The sequence below is a fragment of the Furipterus horrens genome, unplaced genomic scaffold (assembly GCF_987537825.1).
Source record: "Furipterus horrens unplaced genomic scaffold, mFurHor1.1.pri manual_scaffold_12, whole genome shotgun sequence".
Classification (NCBI taxonomy): domain Eukaryota; kingdom Metazoa; phylum Chordata; class Mammalia; order Chiroptera; family Furipteridae; genus Furipterus; species Furipterus horrens.
The window spans coordinates 98,744,946-98,759,608 of NW_028327182.1; the positions used below are offsets into that span (position 1 = coordinate 98,744,946).

The window sequence follows — 14,663 nt, forward strand, 5'->3', positions numbered from 1 at the left end:
AGACCCTGGCCTCCTCCTCCTCCCCTTTCTCTCTCCGTGGTTCTCTTTCCCCTTTGCCCTCATTCGGTGAGAAAACACGCGTCTGCTGCCCCCCAGCCCACCTTCCTGCTCGGATAAAGGACTGGGACCCCCAGGGCTCAGCCTCTCCGCTTTCAGAGGCTGAGTTGTTTCAGAAAGACTAATTCTCTGCCTCCTGCAAAAGCAGGACTGAGGGGTGGGGGGATGCTGACTCACCCCTGAAGATGGGACTTGAGAGGTTTAAATCCGCAACCCTGTTTCCCCAAACAGCGTGACCTATCCGTGAATTATCAGGGTCAGCCTGAGCTGGAACCCAGGGGGCTGGGGGAGCGGGTTGGCCTCAAACCTACTGCTTGAGCTGGGAGACACTGGGGGCCCGGGCACGCGGGGCTGGGGGAGGGGGAGGGGACACAGGGTGTAGGGGGGCGGGGGTGAGTTACCGCTTCTCGTCCTCCACCTGCACGCCCACGGAGTGGTACTCCCGCAGGCCGCGGCTCTCCGTGTCGGAATCAGTAGCGGTTTCCACCTAATGCAACATAGAACATCTTATTTTAGAACAGAGACACAGGACTGGGCAAGGGACGTCTTTTGGGGCAAGTCATTTGCTGTAACTAATTACGCGTTTGCTTGATTAGTGCCGAGAGGCACCTGACCCGGGAGGCTCACATGAGGGAAACGCGCTCTCACCGGTGAGGAGGCTGCCTCTGCGTCCCGTCCGGCTTTACATAACTGCTGGGACTTCGGCATTTTGAATGTATGCAAGTAAAAGTGCTTAGTTCAGCTCAGGCAAAAAATAGGCTTTGTTGGCTTGCATTCTTACAGGACTTAGAAGCTCTTATCACAGCCTACGGTGAAGAAAGAGAGCACCGCACGGACCAGGTGGCGCTAACGACAAATAAGCAGCTTAACAGGCTTATACTGACGGCTGCAGCCACGCACAAACACGCGGGAACACGCCCGGCGGTGACGGGAACGCGGAGGCCAGCGCCCGTCCGCCCTGCGCACGGCTCCGTCCCGGTCACTGGAGCACCGTTGGCGGCAGGGGGACAGCGGAACAGCACAGACACTGTCACACGGGATCCTCACTGCGGCCGCGTCAGCCAAACGTCTCCCCAAACCCACGAAGCACGTCAGGGTCGCCGGCGTGGTGACAGGGACCCAAGGGGAGTACAGTCCAGCCGCGTTGTAGAAACAAAACCGAAAACACCCTCAAAGCTCTCAGTACGAAAGGTCTGCGAAATCAAAGGTCAGTTTAGTCATAAGCGTCTCCCCAGCTCCTCAGACATCACTCTTCTTTCTCACGAGAAATATCACCTGTTGTATCAGAGGACTTCGACCCCAGTCCAAAATGTCGTAACTAAGTTACAAAAGGCATCTTTTCCTAAAAATATGAACGATCGCTAAAGGATAGGAGCCGTGTGTGGCTGGGACACCATCTTCTGTGAGCTGAGAGAGGAAAGGGGCCCTCAGCAGCCGTGACCGAAACCTGCGACCGCTCCGAGGCCATGCTGAGGCCGGGCTCCACCATGGCCCGTAGCAGTGGTGACGATAATGGCGGGCATTTGTTTTATGCCAACCATACACCAGGCGCTGAGCCAAGAGCATGGCAAACACGCAGTGCGTGCGGCACCCCGCTGTCATTCTGGCTGTGCTGACCTGCCAAGGGATCAGAGAAGGCGAGGAACTTGCCCAGGGGTGCACAGCTCAGTGGGGGCGGAGCCAGGACTCACTCACGCCTGGACCTCTGTGGCCACAGGCGGGCCCTGTCCTGCTCTTGAGTTGTGGAAAACGGTCAGCACTCCCATCCTGTGTTGGTGTAATTTTGGGGACATGCACGGAAGTCACCTCAATGCAGCACATTCTAACTGCTGGGGGAGGAAGGACACTCCAGCGGGAAACCCCCACCTGGCTGCTATCACTGCTTCTCTCTTTAGTTTAGGTGGGCCGGGGCTTTAATGAATTTTATTTCCTATTTGTGCTGGATGGGATGATTGTTCTCAATGTTACTGTACGCAAAAGGAAAAAGGACCGCAATAAAAACCCAGGTGTTGCCCTGGCTGGTGCGGCTCAGTGCATGGAGTGCCAGTCTGCAGACCAAAGGGTCGCCGGTTCGATTCCCAGTCAGAGCACAGGCCTGGGTGGCCGGCCAGGTCCCCAGTTGGGGGTGCGTGAGAAATGTTGATGTTTTTCTCCCTCTCTTTCTTCCTCTTTTCCCCTGTCTCTAAAAATAAATAAATAAAATCTTAAAAAAACAAAACAAAATGGGTGTTTAGGATGTTGCCCCAGGTCCGTGTGAATGGAACTGCCTGCTGCCACATGCGTGTGGCCCCATCTATGAAAAGGACCTGATCCAGTCCCCACCTGCAGGGCGGGTAACTGGGCCATGGCCAGCCATCTGCCAGCCCTCGGCGGCTGCGGTGAGCGCATGTTTGTGTGTGGCTCACTGCCGAGGGAGCGCATGGAAGCCTCACGCCTCACACCTGCGGGAGCCACTGTCACGTGGGACAGACTCGCACCCCGGCGGACACGCAGACCTTTAGAGAGGTGTTTGCAATGGAAAGAGCGCTCATTTCTGTCATCAGTGTTCTGAAGATGTACCTCCCTTATGCCACATTTAGGATCCTCGTCTAAAGAAATGGCTGTAAATTCTGACCAACGTGGGAGGCTTTCCTCGTAGGGTTATTTGTAAGGCACAGCCTGGGGGTGAGTCGGGGGTCGCAGAGCACACGTGGAACAGTGCGTGGTGCGTGGCAGTTCCCACGCAACACAGCCTGGGCTGGCAGACGGGACGCAGACCCAACACTGAAATCACACGGAACAGACACACTCAAGCACGGATGCTCCCACGTCCCATATAAACACAACCAGGCAGTGTTTCCTCCCTCGCCGGTCTTCACGGTCTCCTATTAGTCCATTATTTTCACAGCTTTTGGCGCCAGGTAAGTTCAGCGACTGCTCGTTGTGGGAATCAGGTGAGTTGTTAAATCTCGTTCGGGCCTTTCTTCCTGATCTCAAAAATGAGGGGACGTCAAACTCCGCGCTGGGGTGACGTGAAGCCCTGCCTAGGGAGCCGGACCCAGGTGTGGCCACCATGAACCACAGTGGCCTGACCTCTGCCCTCAGCTTTAGGGTCGTCAGCGATAATGACACAGGCATTACATTCAGGGAATACACCTTTCTAAGAAAATCGAGGCACGTGAAGGGTCTGTGGTAAATTCACATGTGGCCGCGACGTGCTCAGTATCGGCCCGTTTCAGAAATCCTGGGAGTGGACAGCTTTATCCAGATAGGGGAAAAGAAGCGAATTTAGGGCAAAGAAAAGGAATGACTGTCTGCACAGTGGAAAGGAAGGCAAGCAACCTCTTCCAAGAGGAAGTCCTGGGCGCAACTGTACATGCATTCAGGTTTGAGAAATACAAGCTCACCCTTATCTCTCCAAGAACCACTGCACGCTCCACACAAGGAGGAAGACGCGTCAGCAAACTCACTGCCCGTTGAGTCACTTCCGCCCGAGCTGTATGTGTGTGTCTGGGGCTCACTGGTGCACGGGGGACGGCCGCCCCGGGGAGCGACGGGCACGTGCCCAGACGGTGTTCAGGCCCCTAGGCACCCAGAGCCCTCACCTCCCTCCCCTGGCCGCTGTCAGAGGGGCTGCTGAGCACACGCCCGGTGACGGGTGGCGGGGAGGACATCCCTGAGCGGGACCTGTGTAAGAAGCAGGCGTTTGCTGTGGCCGGTGTGTGCTGCTGTGCGTGTGTGCGTGTGTGCATGCCGGGGCAGGCCCTGCGGGCTCCGGGCAAACCGAGACCAGGAAGCGGGTAATGACGCCGCTCCCCCAGGCCGCCCCCTCGCGCACCCACCCCTGCGGTGTCGGAGGGGCTGCTCCCGTGGCAAAGGGGACTGAGGCATGTGGCCGGGAAGGGTTCCTGGATGTTAGACCCAACGTTCCATAAACACACATGTACGTAAACACTCTGCAATAACAGACAACTCACACAGGAGAGCACACGCGAACAGGAGAAAATCCTTGATGACATGACTGCCATGAGGAAAGCGGCGGGGGGGGGGGGGGGGGGGGGGCGTGGCGGGTGGGCGGGGTTCGGGAGGAGACAGACTCTGGCCGGCTGCGGGTCAGGAAGGGTCAGCGCCACGACCCAGCCTGCGGGCCAGAGCAGGAGGATCCTGCCCGGCTCAGGACGCTGAGGGCATCGGCCCCGCACACCGAGGCTCGGGCGCCGCAGGAGGTGCGTGCCGTGGCATGAGCTCTGGTGGAAGGGACGCTGACTACCCCGTGAAGGCCCTCTACCGTGTGCATGCGGACACCGCCACCCCCCGCTCCCCACCCAGCTGAGCTTCGGGCAGAGCATCTGTGGGTGGGCATCACCCGCCCAGCGCGGCCCAGCATGTGGGAGGCTGGCCGTCTTTTTCACCAGCTGTGGGACAGAGTGACACCTGTCAGAGCGCTGCCCAGGGACACGCCCACAGGGCCCCGCGTTGCCCTCCCTCCACTTCTCTTCCTTGGGCTGCAGGTCCCATCCTCCTGGCTCTGGTGAGGCCTGGACGCCCGAGGCCACGGGTCCTTAGGCAAGTCACTGAGCCCTGAGCCTGAGTGTTCCCCGTGACAATGTCCGGTGCGCAGAGGCGGGGCACAGCAGTGCGCCATTGCCTGCCATCTGCCCACCACTGCCATCGCTTCAGCTGGGGACCTGACCGCGCTGACGTCTCAGCCCCCCAGGCCCATGGGAAGCCTCCCTCTGCCCAGGCCGCCCTCTGTCCTGCTCCTTGGGCCTTTGCTCGCTGGGTGGCTCCCTGTGTTCCCCTGTCCTTCCTCCTGGGCTCTTTCCTCATCCTAACGCCCAAGGACAGTGTGTTTTCTGGGCTGTTCCGTTGCTGTGTGGTGAGATGACATTACAACAGTGCACTTGGTTTTTACTGCTGTGAAGGACAGTGGACTTGGTGACACACGTGCATTCTCGACGTCACACATATACCGACCCCTCGCCTGTCCACGCGCCCGTCCACTCACACACCCGACATTGACCGAGCACTGGCTACGTGCCAGGCACTGTGCTGGGGCTGGCTGTCAAGAGGCCGTCTTGGACATGCAGCCTGGGGGGCCAGCAGCCAGAGGCCTCTAGGGAGAGGGGACGTGGGGACTGCGCATCAGCGGGGGGAGCACAGGGTGGCAGGCTATGGGCCAGAGAGGGCGGCAGGGTCCCCTGGGGTGCCGGGCAGGCAGGGGTGTGGCTGGATAATCTAATGTTCTGGGTTTCTGAGACGTGTGTCCGTGACTTTTCGATAAAGTCGGAACTCCACGTGTTTGGAGGCGCACACCCCGCCCTTCTTGGGGGGCAGTGGGGGAAAGCGGGGACGGTGGCTGATGAGCAGAGCAAGGTCACATGAGCGCCCGGGGACAGGACGCCATCTGGTTAATCTGGGAACCTCACAAGTCTTCTCTCGAGGGGTGACCTGGAACTGGCAGGACCCCGCGGGCCCGGCTGTGGCTGCAGGGAGTGGCGGGCCTGCGTGAGCCTGCTCTTCCTCACCAATGGGGCCGATTACACACAGGGGGGTCCCAGGGTGCCCAGCACAGTGCCTGGCACCTAGTGTCAGGACAGAGAGAGACAGCAGCAGCTGCATGGGGACCCAGAACAGGGGGTGAATCAAGTCATGCGACTGGGCTGTGAGCGTTTGTACTTACATCTGACCTTGGGTAGGGATGACGCTCTGGGAACTCAGAGTCCTAAACAAAACAACGAACCACAGTGTGGGGACCCGGCCGGGACTGGCCCCGTCCCCAGGTGTCCCTGTTCACTGGGGCCACAGCGCCATGCTCTCCTCCCCGGTGGCGGTGAAGCCCCTGATCTTGAAAACTTCTGCTGGACACAGGCTGGCTGGAGAGTGAGAGGGAGCCCTGTCTGCAGACTCAAGGCCATCGGGGCTCCCCGCGCCTCAGGGTGCAGAGGGGGGCCGTCACTGAGACACAGCAGAGGCAGGCTCTGGCAGGGTGAGCCTCCCGCACACTCGGCTGGACGCCCTGGCAGGCGGTGTGAGAGGTCGCCGCCAGGTCTGCGTCTCGGGCAGGCGCCGGGGCCCTCGGTGGTCTGAAACCACAGGACGCGGCGCTGTGACCGTGCCTGAAGCCCCAGCGCGTCCTAGGTCCGCGCAGAAGCGTCCTGGGCGGCCCACAGGCGAGGGGCCCTGAGCGCCGGCCTGCGTGGGACCAAAGGCCTCATCTCCTCTCCGTCCGTGTCCCAGAACATCCCCCACTCAACTGTTTGGCCGCAAAACTGAAAAGCTTTGAAAAATCCACTTCAACAAAAAAGTTCCTCCTTAAGCATCAAAATAACCTAATACCTTGCTCTCTAAGCAGCCCGGGGCCCCTAGACAATGCCCTGGGTGGGGGCGGGGAGGGCAGGGGACCTGTGGGCAGCAGGGCAGGCCTGGGACAGGGACGGAGTCACCCTGCGGTGGCCGTATCTGGGCACTTGCCAGCCGCCAGCTGGGAGCAAGACCCTCCTGGGGTCTCCCGTGCGCTGAGGCCGCAGCTCTGCTGTGAGCTGGGCACCAGCCCGGCTGCGTCTGCATCTGCGTCTGTGCTACTCGCGTTCCCGCGGCAGAGAGAGGCTACCTGGATGCCGATGGAGGAGTGCCGGCTCCGGAGGAAGTCCTCGGCCTTGGACACCAGGATGGCCTTGTCGCCGGTGCGCCCCGCGCCCTCGGAGGCGTGGCGCTGCGCTGCGGCCGTCTCCAGTGCCAGGCTCAGGGCCTTGTTGCTGTCCAGACTGTCCGTGGAGTTGTAGAGGCCGCGGCCGTCCTGGGCCCAGGGGGCCATCCTCTGGGCGCGGCTGTCCTGGTAGGCGTCCTGCGTGGACTCCGTGCTGCTCTGGGCCGTCACCGAGATCAGAGGCTTCGAGGTGGTCCGGGGGGGCACAGGGGGCGGCGTTTTCTTGTAATTTGTGCACGAGACAGCTGCAAGAGAACAGAGCCCCACGTCAGCAACAGCGCCATCCCCCACACTCCCGCGTGGAAATCGGTGGACGGCGTCAGCCCGAGAAATGGACGTTGGTACGGGGACACGCTGTGGGCTCAGACACCAATATTTTTCAGCAGCAGAAAGCTGTAAATACACTGAGAAACCCGGCCGGCCATGGCATGAACTGGCTTCTCGGTCAGCAGGACGGAAGGCGGCTGCCCCGTAATTGTCAGGCAGATCACGGCATCACGGGGAAACGGTCACTTTCGTAACGCCACGAAAAAGCAGGATATACTAAGTTATTGCTGGACTAAGACAGAACATATTTGTGAAGACCAGAACGATCCACGCCCTCCTCCGTGGCCACTGCGGTGTGACAGCGTGAGTGGCCGTTTTTTCTTCCACTTCCTTGTTTAGCCTGAAAATGCTTAATAAACACGTATTTCTATAATGGAGAAAATGTGTAACATCAGGAGCTTGTTCGTTCCCCACTGGATACAAATGTAGAGTCCACGGAGAAGGGACACGGGATCCCAACCCATCCCAACACGAGTCCCCACCTTCCCGCCTCCTGACCCCACCCCGCACACGTCTGCACATGTCTGCACACGCCTATACATGCTGGCTGTGTGGCGAATCCACCAGAGAAATGGATACATTTGGAGATGAGCTCTCATTAAAAACCTTTTAGAAGCTCCCCAGAATTCACTGGAGAAAGAGGCTCAGGCTGTTACCTATTTTTACCACAAGGATGAACTGTCCCCAGAACTCTGTTCTGGTGCGAGTGGGTTCCCCACTATGAGCGGTTATTTTCCTTTTCTGCAAAGAAGAACTCACGAAGGTGCTTCTGAGAGGGCCCCGGAGCCCTCGTCCCCATGCAGAGCAAACGCAGACACAGACATGCGCACGAGCCTGCCCTGGGAGGGACAGAGGGGCCACTTCCCCTACGGACCCTCGGCCTCTGAGAGTCTGCATCTCCCACTGCCCGGGCACGCCTGTCACTCTGCCTTCTGTCCACAGGGACCAGACCTGCTCCCCGGCCTCCGATTTTTCTCTAACCCGTGTGAATGGATGTTCCTAATAAAACTCCAAATAAGCTCTGGAAACAGAACAAAATGAGTTTGTCACGTCAGGAGGATCTGAGCTTAAGCCATAAAAATGACTCGTGAATATGGATCAGAGGCTCCGATGGGCAGAAACGGGACAAACGCGGGTGAGAGGAGCGGGCTTTGCACCAGAGGAACGGCTGAAACTGTTATGTTTTTAAAACCCTTCTCTCCCCTTATGTGACTCAGTCTCTCCAGGAAAGCAGCTGGACGCGGACAGCATTCAAGGTATTATTCCAGAGATTCAGGGGTAGTTTTCGTTCCGTTGCAGCTGAATGACGGTGGTGTGTAAGCACCACCCTGCTACGCACGCCACCAGCCACCTGGACAGAAGTGGGGAGAGGAGATGGTCGCTCAGCTGTGACCGTGGCGGTGGCAGTGGCAGAGCGGGAGCCAGGCCGGGAGCTGACCCGGGAGTTCTCCGGTGCTCGGCGCGAAGGGAAACAAGTCCTGAATGAATGCGAAAATGTTTCTATTTACACAGGGTCTTCTTGGCAACAGCTAGCTTGGACCAGTGCCCGCCGAGTGCCGTCTCTGCGTTACTGTTGACGAGGTCGAGGCATCCACCCTCCCTCCCCACCCCCACCCCCGCCCCGTGCAGCAGAGGCGCTCCCTGGCCTGGGACAGGGATGAGTGCTGTGTTTCTGTGGAAGGACGCCTTCAGAACCCTGGTTCTCTCCAAGACATTTGGGACATCTAGCAGAGAGGCCCCAGGGGCCGTTACCACCGCAGCTTCTGAGTCACCAACATCTTGGTGCGGGAAACAGGTGCCCTGAAAATAGTGATCACTTGTCCCTGTGATTCTGTCTGTAACAGTCCCATGGAAGCACCAACACGTAGATTTATCAGAAACAAATAACCGGTACCCAAAGCTTGAGAAGAATAAGTTTCATGCATGTTAAGGAAACAGGTTTAGAAATACACAGCGCAGCCATTGGCCAAATTTTAAGGACCCAAACTTCTAAACTAGCCAAATACCTAAACTGCAAGTAAACACCAGTTTCTGTGCTTGACAGTCATGGCAGCGGACAGGACCTTCAGGACAGGCAGCACATAACTAATCCGAGATGTGGCAGAGCCTTTTCCCAACGCGACGTCAGCCTCGGCACCCCCCGCCTGTCTGATCTGGTCACGACGTGAAAAGCCAGCGAGCTGGATCATCCGGCTTCCCTCTGGGCCTGCAAGAGGCTGGGGCAGCAAAACTGCTGAAGCAGAATGTGGGGAAACACAGTTTCCTCCACCGAGACCCGCTAACTCGATTGAGATGCAATAAGCTGCTGCCCAACCCACACTTAGGGGGACTTTGAGTAATCTCAACTGTGAATACATTGTTACTTCAAATCCGCGCCTAATTACCCACATACACCTGGAATGCTGGACAGCATTTCTGAATTCAGTCCTTGGAAGTCATTTGCAAGCCAAAAAGGAAATTTAAAAATTAGCCTCCTGCCGTATAGAGCACAAATATGCAATCAAGATAAAATATATTTCCAATGATAAGCATATTTGAACGTAACTGCTACACTTAAATCTGTTGCACTCCCTTAATTAGGGCTTCAAAGGTAACAGCATAAAAGGAATTACAGTAATCAAGCCCACAACGGTCTAAATGAGAGTCTGGATATTGGAGAGACCCAGCTTTGAAGGCGGAAGATTCAGCGTAGAACATTAAAGCTGTTTTGACACTTGAATTAATGTTAGTCTCAAACATAAGTGTAAATGAAACAGGACCCAGGAATCACATCCCACAGGCAAGCACACAGTGACTCCCCTAAAGTTACGAAAACCATGTGAGCCCCCCACGTTCCTGGGGCAACGCGGATGGGCGAGCAGCGAAGACACCTATCCCACGTGCATGCATTGGCGGGAAATGACGGTGCATCCAGCACTTCGCATCGCCTAGACTGCCCAGAGCTCCTTCACTGCCCTAGATGGCACCGGTCTTCACTCTACATGTTAACAAGTCACATTACACAATCAGAGCTTGGCTTTTCTGGAGAAAAGCGGAGAATGAACCAACTTTTAATGACGTGAGGAGTCATGAGAGGAGAGCTCCTAAGGGCAGGATGTGCCGAGGCCCGGGCGGTCACGAGACGGGGGGCCGGCCAAGGGACTCATTAGCCGGACGCCACACAGAGGTGAGAAGGGGCACCCGGGTCGCGGAGGGTGGCTCCCTCCAACCGGCCGCTCGCGGGACAGTGACGTCCCCGGCCTCTGCAAATGGGACGCTCTCAACTTAAGACGACAAGAACAATTATTTTCGGTGGAAATGTGGACAGAGCGATGACAGAGACACAATGGGGTGACGGTGGTCAATCTGATCTCTGGGAAGCCGCATGTTGCATGGGAGGTGGCGCTTGTCACGCGCCTCCACAATCGATGTGTGCGTTTCATTTCGTCGGAGCCACTTCATGACACGCAGAGTCCTCGCTGAAGTTGTATCAGAATTACAGTTTTACGATCCCAGTGGGGAGGCGCAGTAAGTCTTGGGCAGCATTTTGCTTGGTGATGAAACTGTCGATTTTCACACCTGCCCACAGCAAACCGTGGGTGCGTGGCTGTCGGCCTACGCGAGTTAACACCCATGGAGTTACCACCGTCTCTTTATTCAAGGACAAGAACACAACGGTCCACGAAAAAAGTTAGTAAAATCACACCGCAAAGGCGGCCTTTGAGGGTGCAAACCGTACGTCCTTCTGACTTACTTCCTCTCACGGATGCGCCGTGAACTCGGCCCACACCCTGCCTGCGTCTCCCATGGAGCTCTACAGGAAAGCAGGAAGGCCCCCCACCCTGCGACACGGACAATGTCGTCAGACTCTCAGGTGATGGCAACAGGAAGGGCAATCATTGGCCCCCCAAACAAGGACAGAGCACTCAGGCCTGCCTTCTGCGCGTGTGTGCCAGCCAGTGAGCGTCCGGGCTGACATCGGCTGTGCCAGGAAATCAGAGCGCTGGGCGGCAGCGCTGGGGGCACATTCAGAGCCTGCTGGAGCCATGGCCCCATCAGCCTGGGGGGCCGAGCACGGGCCACACCTCGCCTTGGGCGCCCGGAAGCTGGCGGCCACGCGGGGAGTGAGGCAGGCAGGGCAGCTCTGCCTGGACACTAGGGGCTATTGCAGCTGCACCCTTGGGAGGCGCAGGGCTTCGGGCACCCCATAAACCTTCTGCAAAAGGGACCCAACGCTGCTTTCCAACAAAACTCAGACCCAGCAGCACAAGGAGCGCACGGTCTGCAAACACGAAGTTGTTGGAAAGCCCTGCTCTGTCCTGGTCATTGAACTGGGTCTGCTCCAAATCCTCGTCAGGAACGGTGCCACCCAACCCAGCGGGCTCCCCACCGCCCTCGGCATCGCCCGGCCAGCACGTCCCGAAGCAAAGGGAGGCTGGCAGACGCAGTGACTCACCCCGCAGCACGGCTCTGGGCTAAGACCACGGGAGAGACAGCGTGTGGACCAAAGTGGCAATTACTGTCTTTTCCAGGAGCAGTTCACGACTTTGGGGTTGGCCAGCTGACACCCACTCTTTATTAAAAATACCCTGAGCCTGATGGCTGGGCTGGAGAGGAACACAAAAATCCTACAGCCCGCCCCAGGGAGAACTGGTTCCTGCGTTCATGCGCCCCCAGGGGCGCCCCGTCCCCTGCGGCAGGCTGGGTGCTGCTGATGTGACCTGACCTGCTTTGTTTCCTGGTTCTTCCTCTAAGTGCAGAAGAGTAATCCCAGAGAAACAGCCTGCAGGACTCTTATCTTAGGGCCGTTTGGAGAGAGAACCCTTTTTACTCATTCATTCATGTGTTCATTGTTTTCACTTTGGAATCAGCAAGTACTGACTGTCTACTGCCTCCCAGGCACTGTTCTAGGCCCTGAGGATTCCGCAGGTTCCGGTGCTTCTGTTCTGGGGGGCGGGGCCAGGATGTGGGCGGGGCGGGGGGGGGGGGGTCAAGTGCTGGGAGGGGCCAGTGTAGGGGCGGGGGCGTGGTCAGGTGCTGGGCGGGGCCAGGATGTGGACGGGGCGGGGCCAGGATGTGGGCGGGGCCGGTGTGGGGGCGGGGCTCTGACCACGTGGGTTACTGGGTGTCTGTCCATCAGGCTCTAAGCGGACAGACGTGCTGGACTCCCGACCGACCCCAAGCACAACTCCGTTCAGCTGCTTGGAGGCGCGCCGCCGCACGGATGCAGCCCAGCCCGTGTTTCTGCCTTAACCTCGGGTCCAGTTTCGCAGGCCGGTGGCCCCCAGTTAGCGAAGCCGCGGGAAGGAACCCCCCACGCCTCTCCGTTCTAGGCTGCCTGCGAAAACGGGGGAAAGCCGGCCTCACCCCCAGGCGGAGAGCGAGGGCGCGATGGGGCAGAAGGAGCTGGTGGCCGCTCTCCGCACGCAGCCTCGGGCCCTGGGCGCCCTCTCCCTGCCCTTTCTGACCTCCGATCCTCTTCTGACGCGCGCGCCCCGACGGAGACCAACCCAGCGGCCCTGTGCCGCCCCCGGGGCCCGGCCGCCACCTGGGGTCGCGGTGGGAGGCGGCACCTCCCCATCCCAGGCCCGCGCAGTGGGCGGCGGATGCGGACCGAGCCACGTGCGGACCCCAGGCTCCCAGCAGCGGTGGGACCGGCCAGCGGCGCTGCTTCCTGGGCCTCCATGGCCTGGGCCCCGAGGCCACGTTGCCGCCAGGGTCTCTGAGGCCGGGCGCGCGCAGGGTGCGGGAGGCGGAGCCCATTTCTTAACCACCGGCCCCTTGGGTCACGGGAGACAAACAGCCACTGCCACGGTCACTTACCCGCGAGGCAGACAGCTATTTCCTGGAGTCACTGCTCACAGCTGCTGCACGTGATGAAGACAGTGCAGACTCTCTGCCTAGGCCTCTGACCGGGCCTCTGTCCCCTCCACGTGAACCCCCATTTAGGTGACAGGCTGCTGCAGGGTGAGCTGAGGGGCAGGAACCCCGGGCTGTGCATCAGGAGCTGAGGTCGTTTCCAGCCACAGGACTGGTCTCTCTGGGCCAGGGCAGTGGCATGAAACCCCAGGACGCGGGGAGTGGGGTGACAGGGGGGCTCCCAGTCCATGTGAGTGGTGGGTGGGCCCCGGGGGGAGACGGACAGGCAGTTCTGGGAAGCAGGTGCTTCTGAAGGAGGAAGCAGGTGGGAGGCGTGGGGGACCCTTTCTGAACACGTCTGTCCTTGCCTGAGCCACTCCCAGGGCACAGCAGCCCCTCACGCAAGCGCAGGGTGAACGGGCCCAGCTCTCTGGGTCGGAGCCCTGGGCAGCCCGCATTTCACTCCACCGGGTTTTTCTCCGTCATGTTCCACCTTGGAAATCGCTGTAGGAAGCTGGTGACTCCTCTCCCTTCTTTACAGCGCAGTCCAGTGTCTCTGGTCCCCACACTGTCCCCCATCTGCTCTCAGGGCTCCTGCCTCCAGCTCGGCCCTCCAGGTGCCCCTCCTCCTGCGCAGGTAGCTTCCTGTGTGGTTTCTCTCGTGGGTCCTGACAGCTGGGACTGAAGGTGCAGCGGGAGCAGATGCAGCAGTGGCTGATTCTTTGATTACAGGTCAAGGAAATAACCATTAAAATGACACAGACTACGTTTCCCCTACGGGATACCGAGGCTGCCTGTCTGACTTCTTCTAAAACGCAGGTCTGAGTGCACAGGAGAGGCTCTGGGGCAGCCTGGGGCGGAGTCCTGTTCCTGACTTCCAGGTTTCCGGGCTATGGTCAGCCTCTCCCAGGGGGCAAGTGTCGCCCTGAAGACATTTCTCAAAACCTCAGACTCAGGGATTAAACTTCAGACTCAGGAATGGACTGGAGCCTTTGAAAGCAGTGGCCTCATCTTCTTTCAGAACAGAGGGCTTCTCAGGGGTTCGTGGCTTCTTCTGAGAAGTCCTTGGTGACCCCGAGAAGCACCGGGACGGTGAAGAAGTCTGGAACGGTGTGTAAGTTCTCCAGACGTTTTGGAGCGGCCAATGTAGGAGGTCATCCTTTCCCGGGTCCTCGAATCACAACACAGACAGGCAGCTGAGCAGGCCGGACACAGGACTTGGGCAGCAAGCCTGATGCTGACTACGTGGAGGACAAGCCCTCCCCTCGCCGTGGGCTCCCACCTGGCCACCAGTGAGGGGCTTCTTACGAGACGCCTGAATTTGGTGTCACATCATCGGATGAACTTGAATTTGTTACGAGGATTAGCTGAACGTGCCTAAAAGAGCAACGGGGGGAGGGGGGGTCCCGGGTGTCTGTCTGTCTGAGGCAGGATCAACGCCTGCCCTCTGCCAGCTTCCAGAGAAGACTCACCCTTCATTCACTTGCCCTGGCACTCAAACGGTATTTACCGAAACCCTGTTAGAGTACACACAGTAATACTCCCATCCCCCTCGCTCCACATCCGAGTCCCTGGTCCCTGCGACTCTGCCACCTTCATGGCAAATGGCCCTTCGCAGATGCGAGTCCAGGCCAGGACCTTGACATGGGAAGTCGCTTTGAGCCACGTGTGGGGCTGCATGCCGGCGCACAGGCCCTGGGCAAAGGGCACAGGGGGCTCCGGGTCAGGACCTGGGATGCTGGGACCAGGCGGG

General features: G+C 58.9%; 1 protein-coding gene across 1 annotated transcript in view; it reads right to left on the minus strand.

The window, feature by feature from the left end:
• DLGAP2 (DLG associated protein 2) overlaps positions 1-14,663 on the minus strand; it is a 45,390-nt gene that overhangs the window by 15,271 nt on the left and 15,456 nt on the right. The window contains exons 5-7 of the mRNA XM_090258045.1: positions 6,650-6,990; positions 5,720-5,761; positions 459-544 (exon numbers count right to left, since the gene is read on the minus strand). Coding sequence (XP_090114171.1) covers positions 459-544; positions 5,720-5,761; positions 6,650-6,990 — 469 coding nt within the window. The remainder of the gene's footprint in view (positions 1-458; positions 545-5,719; positions 5,762-6,649; positions 6,991-14,663) is intronic.